Source organism: Apis mellifera, linkage group LG5 (genome assembly GCF_003254395.2).
Source record: "Apis mellifera strain DH4 linkage group LG5, Amel_HAv3.1, whole genome shotgun sequence".
Lineage (NCBI taxonomy): Eukaryota > Metazoa > Arthropoda > Insecta > Hymenoptera > Apidae > Apis > Apis mellifera.
Window position 1 is genome coordinate 10,483,415 of NC_037642.1, and position 22,200 is coordinate 10,505,614.

The 22,200-nt window shown below is 39.2% G+C and overlaps 2 protein-coding genes across 14 annotated transcripts in view; one reads left to right on the forward strand and one right to left on the reverse strand.

Moving 5' to 3' along the window:
* The window catches only part of LOC100578865, a 192,385-nt gene that overhangs the window by 7,865 nt on the left and 162,320 nt on the right, over positions 1 to 22,200 (reverse strand). The gene's annotated exons all lie outside the window — the stretch shown is intronic.
* LOC100576597 lies at positions 1,488 to 9,814 on the forward strand. Of its 7 annotated transcripts, none has more exons than XR_001703036.2 (9): positions 1,488 to 2,552; positions 2,965 to 3,284; positions 3,377 to 4,348; positions 5,412 to 5,560; positions 5,663 to 5,811; positions 5,915 to 6,384; positions 6,488 to 7,580; positions 7,736 to 8,475; positions 8,585 to 9,814. XR_001703036.2 is itself a non-coding variant. In XM_026441051.1 (2 exons), exons 1-2 carry the CDS (start codon positions 7,350 to 7,352, stop codon positions 8,024 to 8,026), a joined length of 321 nt encoding a protein of 106 aa, XP_026296836.1. In that variant the 5' UTR covers positions 6,392 to 7,349; the 3' UTR covers positions 8,027 to 8,306. The 7 variants fall into 7 exon arrangements, 1 of the variants encoding a protein (XP_026296836.1); XR_003304755.1 differs by having other exon boundaries at positions 5,668 to 5,811; XR_001703038.2 differs by having other exon boundaries at positions 3,377 to 4,214.

Here is a 22,200-nt window from a genome sequence, read left to right on the forward strand (position 1 = left end):
CGAATAAAAAATATAAATAGTAAATAATTTTAACAGAAAGTTGAATTTTTACATCCTCCTGTTTGGAGGAGGAATTATTTAAATAAATTTGAATAATGTGAATTAAGTAAGAATGGAAAAGCTGGCGAGTTAAAAAAAATAATGAAATTATTCGAGGATTCTCGAAGAGAAACGATGATGTGGTTAAGCAAGTAAGGTAGTTAATACGGGTAATTGCAGTTTTTCGCAAAGTTTTTCTGTCGTGACCGACCATAACGAGCAAAATAAAGGAGCACGGTGAGAATATCCCGCATTTGCAGTGTCTGGAACGAGTTAGCTCGTGGCCACGGCCTTGTTTCCCGATCAGAGGTCATACAGGAAGTCCTTTTGCAGAGTTCATACCCATAAGTTACCTCCTCGGCCTTTGTCGCGGTCTCATGTACCGTTCTCCACCATGTTATGCTACTCACCCGTACTAATATGTTGATCTTAGTTAAATCTTGTCCGCTTATCGAGAATGAAATTCGTGGGAAGAGTGTAGCCTGGAGAGGATCGGCCATGTGGAAAAATCGAGCTGTAAAATCTTTCTTTCCTGTTCGAAACTATGCTTCGTGTCCTTGAAACCTGTGTGTATATGTATATTTGCTCGTAAAAAAAATTCTGAAGCCAAGATCGATTTTTACAATTTTACAATTTAAAAATTGTCAAAAGAATTCATATTTTCGATCTATGCAAGTAGATCTTTGAAAAAAAGTTAAACAAATTTCATATTTGCAACACAATTTTGCGATACGGATAAGAAAAATGATAAAAGTGAGTATTCTGCTACACCGAGTTGGCACTTTTATTCGAGAGGAATTCTAATCGTGATATGTATTTACGCGCGGAAAAGTTGCTGGTGGAAGGCTCATCGCCGTTCCAATAAAACCGATAAATTCAAATCAGGAGGAAGGAGCAAGTACGCTGCGAAGCCGCGTAACGGTAACGAGTCGCGAGCCCAGAGGTGTTCAAAGGGACATTCAAAGTAGATCCAGGTTGTCGAAGGGGGAAAATGTAACAACAAATGATATGGAACGAAAGAGTCCAACTGCACGGCACGTGCACGTAGGCGAGTATCCAGCTATCTTTCGACCACACGTCGACCGTGCCTTCGCTTCTCGAGCTGCACAAGCTGTACAAAAGCGCATTGTTGCAATCGACCGACCCAGATCGCTTTGCTCGGTTTGTCCCCTGCGAAAAACCCCGAATTCCAACAATCTCGATTGCATTTGATTTCTTTTCCCTTGTGATCAAACATTGGAAGACTTGAATCAGTGCTTCTCAACCTTATTTGAACCATGATTTATTTCTACAGTTCGTGAATATGCATAATAGTACAAACTCTATTTCTATCTTTAAAGAATTTGAACATGCATATTGGTTAATCAAGTTTCGAAAAATTGCTCTCGCCTCATAAGAAAATGTAGATATAAATGAAATAATGAATAATGAATGAAGAATACCTTTAAAATTTGAATATCCAAGTTTAAAACACTTTGCATGCAGACATCACATTTAGCAATCAGCCATCATTCCTCTTCCTTTCCTTTTTAGGATACTGCAATTTCATTCTGTCATCATCTTATTGGATAAATTCTTTTTTCTACACAATCAAGAAATCCTTTGTCATTATCTTTTTCCTTCGATGACAGATCCCGACAAAATACAAGTCTTGAATACTTCTCGAAATAAATGATAACAAATCACTATGCACATCATTGTGTAACATAACCAACCAATCAACACTACACCAATAATACAATCAACACTAGGATTTTTTAAATCACATATATAACTTCAGAATTTTCTATATCTATGATATTCATTTTATATAAATTATAGTAATTATATTTAATTCCACTTTGTAACTTCTACTTTCACAAACTTCTCGAAATCCTTTAGAAGAGAATAGTAAGCAAGATGGCGAACGTTTATCCATGAAAATCGTCACGTATCGATTGCGTAGTTCGATTCGATCTCAATGATGAAATTTTCGCGCATACCTTCGCACGGTAGATAATTATTATCGTAGCGGATCAAGCACAGAGTATCGATCGGTATTAATTAACCGGCGCGCACTTTCACTCGGTGACCTTTATAATCGACCGAGCGCAATAGACGACCGGCACAATTTATCATTGTCGCCCGGAGAAAACTTAATTGGCGCCGGTGCAACGTATATCCCTAATTGATTTCGAGCCATCACGCTCCTCTAAGACCTCTATAGTTGCGTAACCAGCTCAATCGCGATCCTTCGTGATTTCCGCAGGTGTTGCGGTCAACGTCTGTTTCGCGGCAACGGATAACGAGGAACGTACACGTCCAAATAGATACCGATAGAAGGTATCAGAAAGTATTTGCATCACTTTGCACTTCTCCTTTTGGCGCTCGTGTACCGATTAGCTCGTGTAACGTTTAAAAGTACATCCTGATCTCGATATAAAAAGTTGATTTCTTCGATGTAAAAAGGAAATGATATGCATGAACTTAAGTGTGTGTTGTTCTTTCGTGTGAGGAGATTAAATGGTGATAAGGTGAATTTTTCGAAGTAATAGAATATATAATAGAATAATAGAAGAACAAGCTTGAAAAGTGTGGTTATGTTTTTCGGTTATAAGAAATATCGTTGAACGTTTCTCGAGTTAGATTAGATATTATTGAATGATTGGAAAATTAAAAAGATGTATAAATCTATACACGTGATAATATCTTTTGGCAATATTATTAAACCTCTTATTAAGTATTTCAGAAAATTTTTGGTATATGATTTTTTTTGATGATAAGAAAGATTGTTAAACGATACTTCAAAGCATGGATTTTTTTAATTAGTGGAATATTGATTGTTGGATATATTTAAGATGGAATATATGTATTTGGTTTTGCAACTGATCAACGTAATTGATAATTCGTTTCTCGAATCAACGGTTTCGAATCGTTTATTTTCAGGATGGCGCGAGCAGTCAAAGGTCTCTGCACGATTTGCATTGCCACGCAATTGCGAGGGACTCCGCGTATATTTGCAAATATAATTGCACCGGTTCGATACGCGAGCTTTTTCACCCATATGCGACCTCGATCGCATACAGGATTATTACAGTGATTCCTCGATCGAGGTAATTAATTCCGTTCTGTTCTTCGACGATATCTTGTAAAACGGTTCTTGGTGGTCGATACTTTCGTGAAGAGAATAATTCGATTCCTCGAAGATCGATTTTGAATTACAATTATGAGAAGATTACTGATGCCAATTTCTGCAAACAACGCAAGTAAAACAAATTTCTTTTTGCCTTTGAATTAAACTTTCATACATAAATAAAAAAATTAATTCTTTTTAATTTTATCCATCGTAATATTTTAGGTTCACGAATCAAGAAACTCTTTATCTTATTCACAGTTGAAGAATTAACCTTGATCTATTCTACATAGATACATATAGTAGGATCGAAGTTGGAGAAATTAGCAAGACTGTTTCTCATCGATCACGATATTCAATTATCTACACCATGTACATGTTTGCCATTATCTCGAACATGGTTGAAACACGAGTTACACGTTGGTGTACAAATTCGAAACGGCAGTCCGGCATTGAGGTAGTCGGACCACCCTGTACATAAATAGAAGGAGGCACTACGACGTGCGCGTACGAGCGGTTCCGTCCGAGTTTCTACGTTCTCCAGAGCGGCGAAGGTCACAGTTAATCGACCGCGAGATACATAGTCACTCTGGTTACAGCGAGAAAAGTAACGACTAGTATAATTGCGGCCCTTCGTTTCCGTTTCGCCAACGTACCGGCAACGCACAATTTCCACCGGCCAAACGATCGAGAACTATCGTTTTCTGTCGAACGCAGATGGAGAGGAAAAAGAATAAAAGAAAAAGAGGGATGGAAAAGAAGCCCTCTCTCCAGAGAGTTTTATGTTCCAAATACAGTACAGATTTTTTATTTTTGTGGAAATTTGTGAATTAGGAAATTTTTGAATGAAGAAAAAGAAAAAAGGAAAGAAGAATATCTTTCTTAAAATTTCAAAAGAGATTTCTTCGATCTAAAAAAGGAATCGAAAGTGGAAACTTGGGAATTGAAAGGATTTGGTTTCGAAGATAGAGAGCAGAGGAAGTTGTTTATTGAAGAGGCGAATGAGGAGGAGGAGACGAGGGAAACGGCACCGTTATCGATACTCATTTCTTCATGGAAAAATGTTCGTCCGTTTTAATACTCAACCGATAAACCCTACTTAGGGGAAATTAGTTTTTAATTCTTAATACAAGGGACATTTTTAAATAAGGAATCAAGTAGTTATATCCGAGAAGTTTCGATTTTAAGTATCTCGAGGTAAAATCTTGACAATATCTTCATATTTTATTATCGTTGCGAATCGTGGACGATAATAATTCTATTTACTTTATTAGCATTCAAATATATAATACTATTCCTTTGTTTCTTGATGAATGCTGTCGCTACAATGGCATCAAAGTTATAGTTAAATAAAATTGAATTAAGTTTTACATAAAACGTTCAATTAATAGTAATCAAATTTTTCATAAAAATATATATATATACGTTTCTCCTCGTCAGAATATCCCAGATCTGTCAAGAATCAAAACTTGAAATACCATCGTTCGCAAACTTTCCGATTCATCCGACACCTCCAATATCTTCTTTCGATCCAAACCTTTCAACCCAATTCATTCTGCAGTCTCTTACGAAACATCTCTTCACGAAATACTTTACGTCTCAGAAAATCTCGTAGATCAGCCACGCCAATGTCGAGACGAACGAGCACAATTCCCGTGGCCGGAAAATCGATCACCGTTAGCGCCGTGAACGGCGGTGCTTCGTGAGGCTTGAATCGTATGCCTGTGCCGATTCGTATATACGTGAGAGAGGATAACGATAACGGGAGTGCAACGCCTGGGAAAACGAAGCGAGCGTTCGTTCGTCTTCCGTGAGATGCGGAGGCCTGCGACTGTGTAATACAATGTTATTTATTTACCGACCGAGAGAGTTACCGATTAAAGCGATCCCATGCCCTGCGGCCAATCGCGCTATTCGATGACGATCCTCCCTCTCTCTCTCTCTCTCTCTTTCCCTCTGAATCGGTTCGTAATCGGTTCGCTTAGTTTCTCTATAGTGGCTTTTTTTACCGCGATACGGATAGAAACGGAAGCTCGATGAGGCCTATTAATTCGCGTCTAACATGCACTATGCGGTCACGGGAATCTCGAGATTCTAGGCATTCTGATCGCTTCGACTTTTAAACGGCCGTTGTTAAACCGTTTGTCCATCGAATTATCTCTGAATCATTCGCGCGTGACTTTTAATGTAATTTTCGAAATGATTATGATCCTTTTTTTTTTATTGTACAATAAATTAATTGACATTTGATCTTTTATAGGTTAGATGGGATAATGGAAGATTTAATCATTTCAATGTGAGATCTGTAATCACTCGTACGTGACTTTTGATCTAATTCTTGAAAATGATCCCTGGAATTTTCATTTTCTGTGTGGTGTAACAAATTAATTGGAATCTTTTGAGAACAAGGTCTATTTAATTGACATCAGATATTCGTTACAATTTTCGAAATAATTATGATCCTTTTTTTTTATCGTACAATAGATTAACTGAAATATTGATCTTTTATAGGTTAGATGGGATAATGAAAGATTTAATCATTCCAATGTGAGATCTGCGATCACTCGTACGTGACTTTTGATCTAATTCTTGAAAATGATCCCTGGAATTTTCATTTTCTGTGTGGTGTAACAAATTAATTGGAATCTTTTGAGAAGAAGGTCTGTTTAATTAACATCAGATATTCATCACAATTTTCGAAATGATTATGATCCTTTTTTTTTTATAATACAATAGATTAACTGAAATATTGATCTTTTATAGGTTAGATGGGAGATTTTATAGGTTAATGGAAAATTTAATAATTCCAATGTGAGATCTGCGATCGTACGTGACTTTTGCTCTAATTTTTGGATTCTTGTAACAAATTAATTGGAATCTTTTGAGAACAAGGAGATAGATCAATTGGTCTATTTAATTGACATCAGATATTCGTTACAATTTTCGAAATGATTATGATCCTTTTTTTTTATAATACAATAGATTAACTGAAATATTGATCTTTTATAGGTTAGATGGGATAATGAAAGATTTAATCATTCCAATGTGAGATCTGTGATCACTCGTACGTGACTTTTGCTCTAATTTTTGGATTCTTGTAACAAATTAACTGGAATCTTTTGAGAAGAAGGAAATAGATCAATCGGTTTGTTTAATTGACATCAGATATTCGTCACAAAAGGTTTTCTCAGACGTTATTTTGAACCTGAAAAGGAAAAGGAATAGAATTGATGGTAAGTGTAAAAAACATGGCGGATGCGGGGTTCATGCCGGCAATTAACCGCGCGTGACGTTCTCGATATCGAAGCGAGTAAACGGGTTGCTAATGTTCCGTAGGATTTTTATGATCACGCAAATAGTTTACGAGGCTCTCGTGCCCCGGTATCGAGGCACGTTCGAGCGAATCGCGTTGCCGCAATGCACCTAGCTCGGATTCGCTCTCACGCGGCGCGCTTACTCGCCTGGAAAATTATCCAGTAACCCAGTGACACTGTGAGAAGTGGCGGAACCTTTCGTCAATCGCTTCATGTCGATACGTGACGCCCCCGTTGCTTTCTCAAGTTTCTCGAGATTATAGATTTCAGAGGTTCTTCTTTGTCGAAAATCCATTGCAACAATGCAACTACAACTCTATAGAACAGTCAACGATGGAAAAGAATATCAAGAAAGAGATTCTTTATGGACATATGATAAAGTTGATATTGAAAAAAAATGAGACTTTTCTTTGAGGAAAGAATTCTTTATCGAAAATCCATTGCAATGATGCAACTACAATTTTATAGAACAGTCTCTATAGAACAATGGAAAAGAAAGAAATTCTTTATGGCCATATGATAAAGTTGAATGACATTGAAAAAAAATGAGATTTTTCTTTGAGGAAAGAATTCTTTATTGAAAATTCATTGCAATGATGCAACTACAACTCTATAGAATAGTCTCTATAGAACAATGGAAAAGAATGTCAAGAAAGAGATTCTTTATGGACATATGATAAAGTTGAAAAAAAATGAGACTTTTCTTTGAGGAAAGAATTCTTTATTGAAAATTCATTGCAACGATGCAACTACAACTGTATAGAACAGTCAACGATGGAAAAGAATGTCAAGAAAGAGATTTTTTATGGCCATATGATAAAGTTGACATTAAAAAAAAATGAGACTTTTCTTTGAGGGAAAGAATTTGCTCTCTTGCAGATGGAATGATAGAAAGAGTTAGAGAAAATGTAAAGGTGAGAAATATAGATCTTTATAAATTTAAATATGATGTTTCTAAACAGATGAAGAGAAAAATTCTTTGTTCATGATAATTGTTGATATTCAAAAAAAAAAGTGAATTTATTTACTAATCTCCAAGTATAGAGAGGAGAACAATATTCAAAAAGACTTAGCATAGATAATTAACAGGCATTAATAGGCAATTGAAGCAAAAGGTATGGAATGATTGAAGAAAGTGTTTATTACTTGAATACCAGTTGTATCTTGACAATGTAATTTTACAATCCATCAAAAATATTTATACTTTTTTTTTATGCAATAATACTGTCTCTTAAAAATTGAAATTGAACATAGATCAAATTGTTTTCAGGATAGAATATACACCCTTTCCTGGATAGATTTGAAGAAATTTGTGGAAAGGCGAGAAAGAAGGAAGAAGATGGACATTCTACGCGTGTCACGCCAGCAGATTAAGTTAATACCCTTGAGATCGTATCATTGGCAAACGAGTGTTGAGCGCGGATGGGAACAACCTGACGAAGGTCTCGCGGCACGGTGTCACTGGGTTACTGGAAAATTTTGCAGACCGCGACACAGGCAGAGGCCGTGGCTGCCCGCCGACATTCCATTCACGATCGAACCTTTAACCGCCGTTAATTGAGTCGCAACCGTGTCGAACACGTGTTTCCCTTATTTTAAATTCAATCACCTCGATCAAGACTCGCGCGATCTTTGCATCCAATCATGTTGTCGAAGGATAAAAAGAAAGAAGAGGGAAATCTTGTAGGACGAGAGGTGAAAAAAGAATGAAGAAACGAGTCGCGAAACACTTCCTGAATTACTAATTACAGCGACTCGTTTCCATGACATTTCCATGAGAATGAAAAGATCGATTCGGTTGCCTCGGCGAAAAGTGTTTTGACCGAGAAAAAGAATGCAAATGAAGCGACATTAGTCAAGGGTAAGGCCGAACACTCTTTGTGGTGACGCGTAAAAATTGCGAGCGAAGTGATACGAGTCAAGGATAAGGTCGACTTCTTTGTGGAAATATGTAAAAATCGCAAATAAAGTGATGCGAGTAAAGGATAAGGTTGACTTCTTTGAAAAGACGTACGTATTATACTTTTATTCGAAGAATGAAATATCCAATAAACTCGATTTTTGTTTTCAATCAGTATTTTTCACGATTTCTTGTTAAAACATTTAAATTTTTCAACAGATATGTCAAAATTTCGATCCATCGACTGAATATATTCCCATTATTCTACATCTATCGTTTTCACCGAAAACAAGAAAGAAACGGAGCGTGAAATCAGAGCGTGAAAGACGAAAGCACGAGAGTTGCATCGAGAGTTCTGTCTGGAGTCGCGTGTTCCCTGGGATCACGTGAATCGTGGTTCCAGAGGTGAAAGGGGACGAGGGGGAGAAGAAAGAAGAGAAAGGAGAGAGGAGGCACGTCGATATATTAGTTATGCCCGAGGCGAGGTGAGGCGAAGAAGCGGAGGCGAACTCTCCACTGCCAAGGCGGCGCAAGGCGTGGTCTGTCCTTTTACTTTGCCTTCGCCTTCTGCTTTCTTCTGCCGTGTTTCTCTGGCCGTGCTAAACAGGGTGTTTCACCAGAAATTTCTATTTTTTTTTTTTTTAAATTTCCTCTTCATTCGTATTTATATATTGAATCGTCTGTAAAAATTCGTAATACTTCGTAAATATTTTATGAACATTTTTAAAAATTGTAAAATGAACATGTGCAGATATTTCGATTGTTCCCGAAAAATTGAAATCACGATTCGAACGATCGAAATTTCTCGATAAAGCATCATGGTGTAAGAATCTTCGAACTTGTAAATATCAAGAATAAGATGTGAAGAAGATAGGAATATTGGCAGTCTCACGAAAAATCGAAAGTTTAGAAAATCGGTTCGAAGCGAAACACCCAGTATAGAAGTAGGTTCGACTGGTTCACCTCCGCGGCTGGCAACAACTAACGAGCAGCTGTCGGTAAGGATCCCGGCGACAATAACCCGTGCATTTTATATGTTCCTCGATCGTGGCTGCATGCATCGATCTCGAGCGTGGTTTTCCTCGCAGATAACCGGCCACTAACTGCTTGTCATTAACGTTATCGATACTCGCCATAACGCGTCTTCACTTTATTCCGAAATAGAAATGGAAAGTTTATCGCTATAGAGGCTATAGATATTCCTCGTCTCAAAATTTTAATCGTTATATCATCTCTTTATCCAAATAAATTTTTATCCATCTGTAAATCCGCAAGAATAGGACTTTTAATATAAATTATAAAAAATAAGAAAATTCTTGAAATTACTGAAACTATATAATAAATTATTCTAGGAATTTTTTATTGTGAGATTTAATATTAATTAGTCTGATCCTAATAATACAAACTTTATAAGTATTCATTGAACAAAGATATTTGAATTTATTACTAACGCAAAAAGTATAATGAATCAGTAATATTTAAAATTTATGAAGAAGATAAATAATAATTAATTTTCAATAATTAATTATTATTAAGTAATAGTAGTATATAAAATTTTTATATACATGAATATTTTATCAAACATATTACTTTTAGATTAGATATAATACAATTTTATATTAATTTTTAAATGCAATTTAAATGTTACAAAGAATTAACTAATATCCAATTTATTAATTTAATTAATAATTCAAAATTTTATGCGCTTAGACACTAAAATAAATAATATTTATATAAAAATTATTAATTTATCGACAGAGTATGAACCTGTTAGCTTTATTTAACTTATTATATAATATTTTCGTTCCTCTTTTTAACTTTTTTAACTCGTTTCGCATGTACGTATAGTTCAACGCTTAGTTCAACTTCGATTTTCAAAAAAAAAAAAAAAAACGAGAAAAATTCCAGAGAAGAGAATCTACGCTAAAGACTTTGTAAAAAAAAATTGCACGGTACATATAAGAAGGATGCCTGTTACTCGTAAAAAAGCGTGGCTGTCACAACAATTGGAAGCATCAGCAAGCAGGAATAATTGCCGCCGACAGCGGAGGCAGCCGTCACGGTCAAAGTCGGCGCCGAAACCTTGAGGCCTCGACATCCGGTCGAAGCCTCGGGGAGATCCCCGATCCGAGATAACGCGTTCTTTCCTCGCCGGCTGCCGCCGCGAGTGAATTTCGCCTCGATTGTTCTCGAGCTGCTCCCGAAGGGAAGAAGGTCGCCGCGAGGTCGCCACCGCGCTAGTCGAACACCTCTCGTCAATTCGTCCCGTAATTGGGAATTATGCAACCACGACATCTGCCGGATCTACGATTTAAATGCGTTTCGAACAAAATGGCTGTTTGTATCCGTTTGTATTTCGAAGCAAAGCCGTGTCGAATCGAGTTATCGCGTTATGGGAATGATAGTTTAAAGTTTACAGACGATCTTTTTGACGATAGTGGATCATAAATTTCTCATTTTGTGCAAGTGTGATAAGTGAAAAAGAAATAGAAAGGATGGTAAGAGATTGTTATTCGTTATTCGAAATTTCAAGTATAGGAATAATGATTCTTATAATATTATCTAGTATTCAATATTCGTTAAAAAAAAGTATATAATATTTTTTACTTTAATCATATTTTAGTCTAATAATTTAATTTAGATTTAAGAGTATTCAAACATTGATATTCTGTTTTTTAAATTACAAATGTCTTATTCGTAATAAGGAGGCTTAGATCATTTCATATAGCTTTAAATATTATGAAAAAGTATAATATTATCCTCTTTTTTTTTTAGCAAAAATATAATACCATTGTAAAAATTGTGATTTTAGACATTTCATAAAAAAAATCCCCAATATAGATGACTCTAAACATGGAGGAGAAAAATTTGCACGAATTCAATACTTGATATTTAATTTAAAATACATGATTATTCTATTCTTGATCAAATTTCAACTGAATAACAATTTCGAAATAATTTATAATAATTGGATCACCGTGAAGATAAACAAAATTTTCAAAAGCTCCGGTTTCTCTCTCAAAAAAAAAAAAGAAAAAGAAAATCGTTTCAATAGGAACTCTTCGAACTCTGGTTAGAATTTTCATTCGTCGAATCCTTTGGAAATCACTCTCGCCCCTCGCTTTCGTCACACCCTCGCCACGACGATCATGAATTATTCAGCTGCCTGCAATTCCCCGCGAAAAACGAATCCCCGCGTTTCTCGAAATTCTCCTCCTCCTCACCATGGGAATCCCCCAACGCGCTCTTAGGGAAATGCGACGCGTTTCGCATTTGAATGCCGGCCACTTGGAATTATCCGGCTTTGTCCCTTTCTTTTTTCGAAGGAGGTTCGTCTTTTGCCATTTCATGCTCTGGGAAACTTCGTTCCTCTCCTGGTATATACGAGAAAATTTATATTTTAGAAAATATGGAGAAACTTTGTTTTGCAAAGATTGTACATAACAGGAATACAAGTTTTGAATCATTTGTTAATGGAAATAAAAAATAAAGGGTTGTTGGAGATTTTAAAATTAGGAATAGTTCTTTTTATGAGAATTTTTAGAGAGAAGGATTCGTTTACAGGAATTGTAAAGAAAATCTTGAATATTTATATATTTATATTTATATATATAAATTTATATAATATTTTAATATAAAATTTATATATTTATATATTTTTTTATGGAGAATTTTTAGAGGGAACTTTGTTTATTAGAGAATAATAAATCCGTAATTTTGTAAATATTATTGTTCGACAAGATTTATTATTTTTCCTTATTATACTTCATTATCCTTTATTATTACGCTTAATTAATCTTGATGACTTATACTAATCAAGCGCAAATCAACTTCATTCCAACTGGATCTCCATTAATCGATCGATAAAACCTGTTATCCATCCATTACCATATCTCACGATCCTTCTTTCTCTTTCCTTCCGCAAAGGGGACAAACTCGAGAACTGTTGTCGAGACAAGAAACGAACGAGACGAAGAGGAAGCCGAATCGTACATTCATCGCCCAAGTTAAGAAAAAGTTTTTTCCTCCCCCTTTGCTTCTTTCGCGTGTTTGGTAGATGGTAATCGAAGAAGCGTGGCCCGTTATGAGCGGATATTACGCTCAAAGAGGGCCCGCGGCATCGATTAACCGATTAAAATATCGATTAATATCGGGAACGCGACGTTATCAATGGCCGATCGGCCGCACCTGGCCTCCTATGGGAGGCCATCCCGAACAACACGGTAGGAGGAAGTGGAGACGGCGTATGATTGTATGCTAAACGATACGCCATATACGAGGCTCGTGGAAAGAAATGTCGGCCGAGGAACAGGCATTTTTTTCATCGTTTCGTTGTTGGCGCGAACGATAGCGAGGAGGAGGAAGGAGGAGGAGGAGGAGGAATCGATGGCTCCCTTCCGAGATTCAGGAGGATGAGGAGGGGGGATCGAAGGGGGGATGTGGAGGAAATGGGCGTGGGACGACGGTATCGAACGGTGAGAAGATCGATCGAGAGGGTTTGGCAAGTAACGGATGTTTCTGCGAGTCGTAAAGAGGTAAAGAAAGCTTGTTGAGTTGTGATGCGCCAAGATCGAATATCTGGGAAAACTTGAATGAATGAGAGATTGAATTTGAGGTGAATTTTGTTGGAAGCTTGGATTTTTAAACTTGGATCGAAAGATTTTGCAAAATTCGAATATGATTGTAACATAAAAGCTCGATTCGATTATAAACAATTTGGAAAGAAATTTACGGATAATCGAATGAGAGATTGAATTTGAGGTGAATCTTGTTGGAAGCTTGGATTTTTAAGCTTGGATCGAAAGATATTGCAAAATTCGAATGTATGACTGCAACATGAAAGCTCACGATTCGATTATAAATAATTCGGAAAGAAATTTACGGATAATAAATTCTGTAAATGTAGATAAATAGCGAAAGCTCAAACTTTTAATTTTAAGTGAATTTAGAAATCGAAAGTTGACAGAAATTTGAAATAGAAGATTTTGTATAAAATGTATAATTGCGATTCAAATGAAAATAAATACAGATGAAAGTTCGTGAAAGCTCAAATTTGAGGTAAATCCTTGAGTTTTAACGATTGTAGAATTTAAACGAATTCGATTGAAAATTGAAAAAAATTTCGTAAACTGCAAATATAAATTGGAACAAACTTCGAGCGAAAGCTCAAACTTTTAAGGAATTTTGGAATCGTTGAAAAGCGTGATTGAATTCAGTCGAAAGTTGGCAGAAATTTGAAATAAAAGATTTTGCATATAAAATGTATAATTGCGATTCGAAAACTCGATTCAAATGAAAACAAATTTAGATGAAAGTTCGTGAAAGCTCAAATTTGAGGTGAATCGTTGAGTTTTAATTGCAGAATTGAGATTGCAGAATTTAAGGGTATGTGCGAATTCAATTGAAAATTTAAAAAATTTCGTAAATGTATAAATTCGAACAAACCTTAAGCGAAAGCTCGAACTTTCAAATAGGAATTTCAGAATCGTTGAAAAGCGTGAATGAAATAAAAGATTTTGTATAAAATGTATAATTGCGATCCGAAAACTCGATTCAAATAAAAAAAAATACAAATGAAAGTTCGTGAAAGCTCAAATTTAAGGTGAATCCACCAATCTTTGAGTTTTAATGATTGCAGAATTTTAGTGCGAATTCAATTGAAAATTTCGTAAACTGCATACATATAAATTCGAATAAACCTCGAGCGAAAGCTCAAACTTTTAAGGAATTTCGCAATCGTTGAAAAGCATAAATGAAACAAAAGATTTTATATGAAATGTATAATTGCGATTCGAAAACTCGATTCAAATGAAAACAAATTTACATGAAAGTTCGTGAAAGCTCAAATTTGAAGTGAAGTTTTTAAGGAGGAATTTCAGAATTTTATATGCAAAAATTTTGCATATAAAATGTATAATTGCGATTCGAAAACTCGATTCAAATGAAAACAAATTTACAAATAAAAATTTATGAAAGCTCAAATTTGAGATTAATCCAGCAATCATTGAGTTAATTGCAGAATTGAGAATTTAAGGGTAAATTGAAAAAAATTTCATAAACTGTATGGAAACGTATAAATTCGAACGAACGAAAAATTGAAAATATTGGCGAAAGCTCGGTACTTTTAACACGTACCAAATCCACACACCTGTATTCCTCCTAACTTACACATTTATCTATATTACGATAACACTACTGTATTTACGCTAATTCAATGGCTCGTTCCATTCCATACCATTACGCATCCCCGGTATCAGCGCTTATAACGCTATTAGCCTGTAATCATCCGCTACTACACTATTCTCTTTCTAAACACTTTAAAACCATTATTTCATGCTTCTTTTCTCCGATCGTAGAAAAACCGGCCGATTTCCCATAAGGAAGCGGCGGCGATGTATCGCCGTCGGGGTTGCGAACAGGAGGAAACATTTAAATTAATTGGACGAGGTGGTGAAAACGTGGGAAAAATTCTCGTCCCTCGGTCGAGAGGCGGGGGAGGAGAAGCAGGAAATTAAGGAGGAGGGCGGCGTGTGCGTGTGCGCGCATCGGCCGTTGGGGGGAAAAAACTGGTCGCGACTGGAAAGGTACAAGAAGGAAATAGAAGCTAAGCCCAAGATAAGAGTTAATTGAATAAAAGGATCTGGACGATACGGCTTGGTTCCTGAAACAGCCTCGGGAATGCGGTTTTAAAGCATCGCTAAACACCCATTTCGAGAAATTTAAACACCTTTGAAACATCCCTACCCTCTTTCTCTTATCACCGAACAAATTCTCCCCTTCATCCTGCATGCATATATATATAATTTTAACTCTCTCTCCTGTCTCTCCTTCTCCTAATTAGTCCTACTTGTTAACGATAGCTGGAATAGGGTGATAATTCTTAATTAAGAGTCGAAAGTGGTGAAATCTTTTGAAGGGAGAGAATCGAAGGGGAGGATAGAAAGAGAGAAAAATATTATTAAAGATTGTGGATCGAGAAAATAGTTCAAATGTTGGTCCAGCCAGGCGATAGGAATTTAACACGTGATAATTATGAAAATTTGAAACCGAGATGATTCGAAAGGATTAACGAGAGATCAATTCGGGTAATCAATTCTTATGTTGGTTTTCGTTTCGAAAGGGTTTACTCTCCAGCCGCTTGTTCTCCCTTTGATCTTAAATTGAAAACCGATTATCTACGCGTAACCGAGCTGGTTTTAATTAAATTCTATCTGGAGAGGTAAAGATCAGCTATTTCGAAATCGTAATATGAAATATTCGAGCATTTTGAATAAAAGGAATATTTTTACGAGCGAGGATAAGAATCTTGTTCTCTGAAAACAGAGGTATCTGACATTGAAAGAGAGAGAGAGAGAGAGGAAAAAACATGTTCGATCGAGAGATTAATCTCTCGTTGACCGATCAAATACATCGTTGTTCGATCAAAACAAATTCCGTATACAACGTTGGAAAATAAAAAAAAAGTTAAAAAGAAACGTTCACACGGACAAAGAAGTTGAGCAACAAAAGGTGGAGAGGCAACGAGGTAACAAATAAGCTACCATCCTTTATCCTCTCAAGCGTTCAAAGCCAGGTTGGTCGTTGCTGTAGTACAGAAGCTGGTGCGTTTACGCTCCAGGGCATGAAACGATCTCCAGAGAACGATCTCCTAGAGCGCACGCGCTTTCACTTAACGCGGGAATTCACTTTGAGGCCGGGTGGACACGTGGCCCGATAAACGGTGATCGCCATTTCCGACCACGCCTTTTGTTTTTTTTTTTTTTTTCATCATCAGAGATCGACGTTCAAAGTGCATCGATGCTCGAGTCCAACCAACTCGAACAGAGTTTGATTAGAGCCTGATACTTTTTTACTTAGATTAAAAGTTCAATTTTTTAAAAATTAAAGAAAGAATCCGTGGCGGGCGACCCCGTAGATCCGGGGTCTACGCACCCTTCGCCAAGGCGATCCTACCGATTCCTCTTATATACATATAATTGCTGTTCCATGCATGGTAGCCGACCGGTGGTGTGTGTATTTACCCGCATCGATTATTCCAAGTTTCGTTTCAAAGCGCATTCACCGTATTTCTTCCGTAGATCTTGAGAAATCTATAGAGCCTCGAGTTTCGTCCCGCGGAATCTTATTCAATCTATTCAGGATCCACCGTTACGTTACGCGCGCGTGAAATTCTAACCCTAACTTTCGTCTTCTGCGTATATCTTCCATTATATCCCCGCTTCGAAATATACGATCCATACGGTCTATCCTTGGGTATCCCCCGTCCATTCGAATCAATAAGGAAAAATCGTTGGAACGATTCGAAACGAAGAAAGGGGGGCCCAGCTTCGTTTTACACGCCTAATGTATCTAGAGTCTAGAAGTGGAAGAAGAGGGGTCTCGAGGCCGGTCAGTTTGGTCGATAGAGGCTGGCGGGCGAAGCTGACGAACCTAGGTCTTCGACCCTGCACCACGAGAGGAGAGGAGAGTACGGCTCTCTATCTCTCTCGTGGCTACGGCGTACAGCCACTTTGCCACGACACAGCCATAAACATCTCTGAATGGAGACCACCCACCGGCCTGCACACTTCTCGGAACCGCACTCGCGCATTTCACAAGAACACCGAACGCCGCTCGCAACGACGGAGCACCTCCGCTCCTACTTTCGCGTCTCACGCGCGTTCGAAAAACTATCCACCAACGGCCTCCTATTCCAATCCGCGCGCGCATCTTCTCCCCTCTCGAGCCCCCGCGAAAAAGTAAGTTTCCCTAGTCGTCCACCTTCACAGCTTCGAATCCGACACTGGATATATATCGGCGTGAAATATTTTTAGAATCGAGCTATTCGATATATGCAAATTCGGTCGATCCGTCCAATCACGCGTTACCGACGTATACTTAATTCTACTCCTTTTCCCTCTTCTTTACCGACCGAACCTGCACGCACGGATGGATGGTGAATATCTCACGTTGCGTGAACAACGAGTCCCGGATTATCGAATATAACCCGCCCAAAGGGACACGCGTTTCAAACGTGCGATTCCTCGTCGCACGAAATCATCATATATCCTTCGAAAGAGGGCCGAACAGAGGATTTTCTCTTTCGCACGAATCCCTCGAACGAAATCGCCGCCTCGTTCCACGGAACGCTCTCTCTTCCCTTTCTCCCCCTTTTCTTTTTCCTTCTCTTTCTTTTTTTTCCCCTCTTTTTCAAAGAAAAGCCCCCATTGCGCGGCGTACGGCGAGCGAGACGGAAGGAGGGGGGAGGCGGAGGGGGAAGGAGGAAACAATATGCGGTGGGGCAGTCGCGAGGCGGCGTGCAAACACCGGCCAGCCCGATTTCACGGTTAGTCGTAAAACACCGGGCTCTCGGCCGATTCCGCGGAGCTGCTCGGTTATGCAGGTGCTTTCGGCCTCGACCGCGTGGATTTTATACCGCGCGTATATACATATATATATATATATATATATATATACACAGAAGAGGATGAAAAAGCGGATCACCTCTCCTCTATCGAAATACGCGGCCAACCGACTCGAGGAAAGAGAGATCGGATCGTAAAGCTCCGAGTGCTCGCCCTCGCCGCGTTACGATCGTCCTCCACGATGCTTACGCGGTGTACGCAAGATCGAGCCAGTCCAGAGGGGGATCGTTAGCGGAACTATCGATGGAAATGCGAATTCTTCTCCGCCCGTTCTTCCAATTTTCTCGCAGTCCCTGAAAATATCCTTTTGTGGCATAGGATGAAGAGAAAGAAAAATATAGATTTTTAAAATCGTTGTATTTTCGATTTGCATATGGAGATCGCGCCGATTTTTTTAATAACGTCTCTTCTCCATCCATCCTTCAAATTTTTTTGCAGTTCCTGAAAATATTCTTTTGTGGCATAGGATGAAGAGAAAGAAAAGAATAAATTTTTAAAATCGTTGTATTTTCGATTTGCATATGGAGATCGCGCCGATTTTTCTAATAACGTCTCTTCTCATCCACCCTTCAAATTTTCTCGCAGTCCCTGAAAATATCCTTTTGTGGCATAGGATGAAGAGAAAGAAAAATACAGATTTTTAAAATCGTTATATTTTTGATTTGCATATGGAGATCGCGCCGATTTTTCTAATGATAACTTCTCTTCTCCATCCATACTTCAAATTTTGCAGTCCCTGAAAATATTTCTTTGTGGCATAAGATGAAGAGAAAAAAAAGTATAGATTTTTAATAAAATCGTTGTATTTTTGATTTGCATATGGATCTTATATCGATTTTTTTAACGATCGATCGTATAGAATTCGGCCAATCGAAGTCAAGAATTTCATATCTTTTCTCCATTCGTTTTTCGAGTTTTCTCAGTCCTTAAAAATATCCCTTCGTTGACATGGAATCAAAAAAAAGATGTTGATTTTGATTTACATATAGAGCTCGACTAATTTTTCCAAATTTGAATTGAACGATAACATCGTATAGAATTCATCCAATCGTTCGAAGCCAAGAATTTCACCTCTCTTCTCTATCCACTCTTCTTCAATTTTCTTGCAGTCCTTGAAAATATTTCTTTATAACAGGACGAAGAGAAAAAAAAGTATAGATTTTTAAAATCATTATATTTTTGATTTGCATATGGAGCATCGTATCGAATTTTCCAAAATTTTCTGAAGCAATAATATAATAAGAATTCGGCCAATTGGAAGCCTGCCTACTCTAACATCTTCGAAGCGAGGAATTTCATCTCGCCGGTGGAAATACTACGAATCGAGGCTCTAACTACGAATCTTCATCTTCTCCGTTGAAGAGCTTGGGTGTATCCCACGATAGGCTTACAGGAGGCCTGGCACCATTGAAAACTGCGTATACCCCGGTCGATGGGTATATTATCCCCCTCGCGAAGCCGGTTCGATTTTTCCGGCGGGCGTGGAGGCGATCGTGGCGCGATTAGAAACGAAGAAACTGCGTAGCCCCCGCGAGACCTCGTGTAATCTAGCCGACGAGTGTTACGTAACGAAGAGGGATATACGAGCATCATGTGTGTTACGCGATGACCAACGCGGTCTTCGGCCGCGAATGTTGCAAGTCCGGTTGCGCGGCCTGCCTGCCTGCCTGCCTCTCTGCCTCGCCAGATTCGTAACGGAACTCGCGGAAATTTCAAAGTTTCCGAGGGGGATTATAAATTCAATCCCCCCGACAGTGAATACACACCGCGTCCCAGTGCAAATTTATTATTCGCCGCCCTTTGTCCACCACCTCCTCCCGTGCGATAAGCACGGCTCTCCAACCGTGGAAAACGGCTTTCATCTTCTCTCTCCCTCTTCTAATTTTCCTTAATTAAAATCTATAAACTTTCTTACACTTTTTTTCTCCTTTCTCCCGCGTCGCAAGGATTTTTAATTCGTACGTTTTTGTACAGATTTCGTTGAACGAAAAGGAAAGGTTCGGTTAAGAATATATATTCCAGCGTTTATTTAAATAATCGATTTCGAGGACGTGTATTTCGCTTACATCGAGCGAACAAAGTGGGTATTAGTCTTATATTCGGAAGCTACTCACTGCGCAAGACTGTTACCACCACTACCGTCCCCCACTTTCAGTCACGTGCTACGCATTCTCGAGCCACGTGGTTCTCTCCATCCCGAATTTCACCACGCTCCTTCAAACAATTATACTCGATACGTTGTCCTCTCCATCCTTCCCAATCCCCTCCCTCGAAATATACATCTTGCAATCTGTCCATCCTCCAACATCATTCCATCTTCGGGACCAATCTTTCTTATTTCCGTGAAACACGCAGACCCTCGGTAATAACTGGATGAAATTATTCACTCGCCAGTATTCACGGAACGGAAGCATCCCTCGGCTGAAGAATCGAGGCGAAGAGAAAGAGAGAGAGGAGACGTCGTATCCGCATTGTTCTTCGCATCATAGGCTTTCCTCCTCCGAGAAAGCGCATGCGTATACGCTCGATACACGGGGGGAGGAGAGGGGAGGGGAGGCGTGAAGCGTAATAAAAAGCTTGGGTCGAGCGGGGTGTGGAAGCGCGGATGCTACGGCGCTCTCCTCGGGAGGGAGGGGAGGTAATGCGCGCCAGTGCATAGTAGTAATAATAAAGTGGTAGTGGTTGGCACGTCACGGTCCAACAGGCCGATCAACTGGCCGTGCGGCCGAGCCTGCTACTGGTCTCCGCCCACGCACAAATATGCACGTACACGACTACGGGGAGCTACGAATCTTCCTTCCTCTTGCAAAGGAGGAGGAGGAGGAGGAGGAGGAAGGATCGAGGATGTATACGATGGATAGGCATGGGAAAGGCATCGCGATAATGTGTATTGTGCTTTTGAATCTTGGCTCCGGGGTATCTTGGGGAGGGATTATATAGCCGAGGGTATATAATGGAAAGATTCTCCTTCGGATGGAATTCGGGTGGATTTGTTCTCAGGATTGGAGGAGAGATTGGAGATCGAATTGGTCAGAAATTTGCGCTTAGAGATTGAAACGTATATCTTTCCACGTATCTTTGATTATCTTTCGCTCCTTCTTGGAGAATTATTTTTTTTTTATTCGGAAGGTGAGAAGATCGTTGGTTCCCTCGTATTGTTTGTCCCAAGGATTTGGAAATAAACGGATAATAATCTCTCGAGATTAATATCGATTTTCGAAAGAGATTTTCGAGTATCGTTTTAGAGAATCGAGATATATCGTATCGTAATCATCTTGATAGAAACAATGGGATAAAAGAGGAGTGGAAGATTCGAAACGATGATTCGGAAGATAGGCGATGCACACGGTTCTTGACAACCGCGAGTGGGGCAACGATTTTTTCAGATCCCTGGAATCGAGCTGGAATCGGCCAGTTTTATCGCACGATTCTCTTCGCCACAATCGATTTCGCGTTTCCGCGTACAAGCTGGTCGCTGCTTCCGCGAAAGAAGCGGGGGGGGGGGGGGCAAGAAGGAGAAAAAGGGACGCGGTTCGATTAACCGCGATGATCCCCGTGGAGGCCAATTACGTCCGCGGCGTAAGGAAGGATGCCGGACAATTTCGCCGTGAACCGTCCTGAGAGCCCATCGTCTTATTTCCCGCTGCGGTTGCATGTTACACATACTAGGCGCATTGGCGTGACACGCGTCGCTGCTCCAAATGATCCATAGGCGTGCTCGTGTTCGCGGCCGGAGCCTCGACAACCGATAATAGGTATCATTGAATGATGTACCTATTGAATGCCACGTGTTTTTTGCCCGGTGAGAAAAGCGTGCGGTAAAGGATATGTACGCGTATTAATGATGCGACTGCAAACTTTGTTGCCATCTTTCTTCACTTCTACGCGTGTATTTCTACGCGACCTTTCTATCTAGTGCTCGACACGTAACGTGTTCTCTCGTCGTATCGAAAGAAGATTGAAAATACGCGAAAACGACGCCTCCTTAATGGTAACGGAGAGGTTAGGTCGGCGACTGCGCATTAGAATAATATCCGAACACGCATGCGCGAGTGTCCGGGCGAAGCGCGAGCAAACAAGGCAACAATAAGATAGAAAGTTATTTCTCGCGTCGTCCCACTATCGGCCTCTCCCACCCCAAGCGTCGATTGCGCCACTGTCGCCGACACGGCCGGGCCATGCACCGACATTTCTACTCGTCTTACTTCTCTTATTTTCCGCGCGTGTCGCGGCCGCGTGACTCCCGACACACTCGGTAACAGGCAACAATAACGACGAGGGAACGGGTACGACGATTTCACCGAACGGATGCCAAACATGCGTGCAAACGAATTAGCCGGTTTAACGCCGAGCCTTCGCACGGTAGCGATTTATCTTATCTCGGGAAAAATTGGGCCGATTAAGGCCGGATATAAGGTGGCATCCGGTCGG

Coding starts and splice junctions, on each gene's coding strand:
- LOC100576597 (XM_026441051.1), top strand. CDS start 7,350: ATGATAGAAAGAGTTAGAGAAAATGTAAAG. Junction 7,380..7,735: donor GAGTTAGAGAAAATGTAAAG/GTGAGAAATATA, acceptor AATTGTTTTCAG/GATAGAATATACACCCTTTC.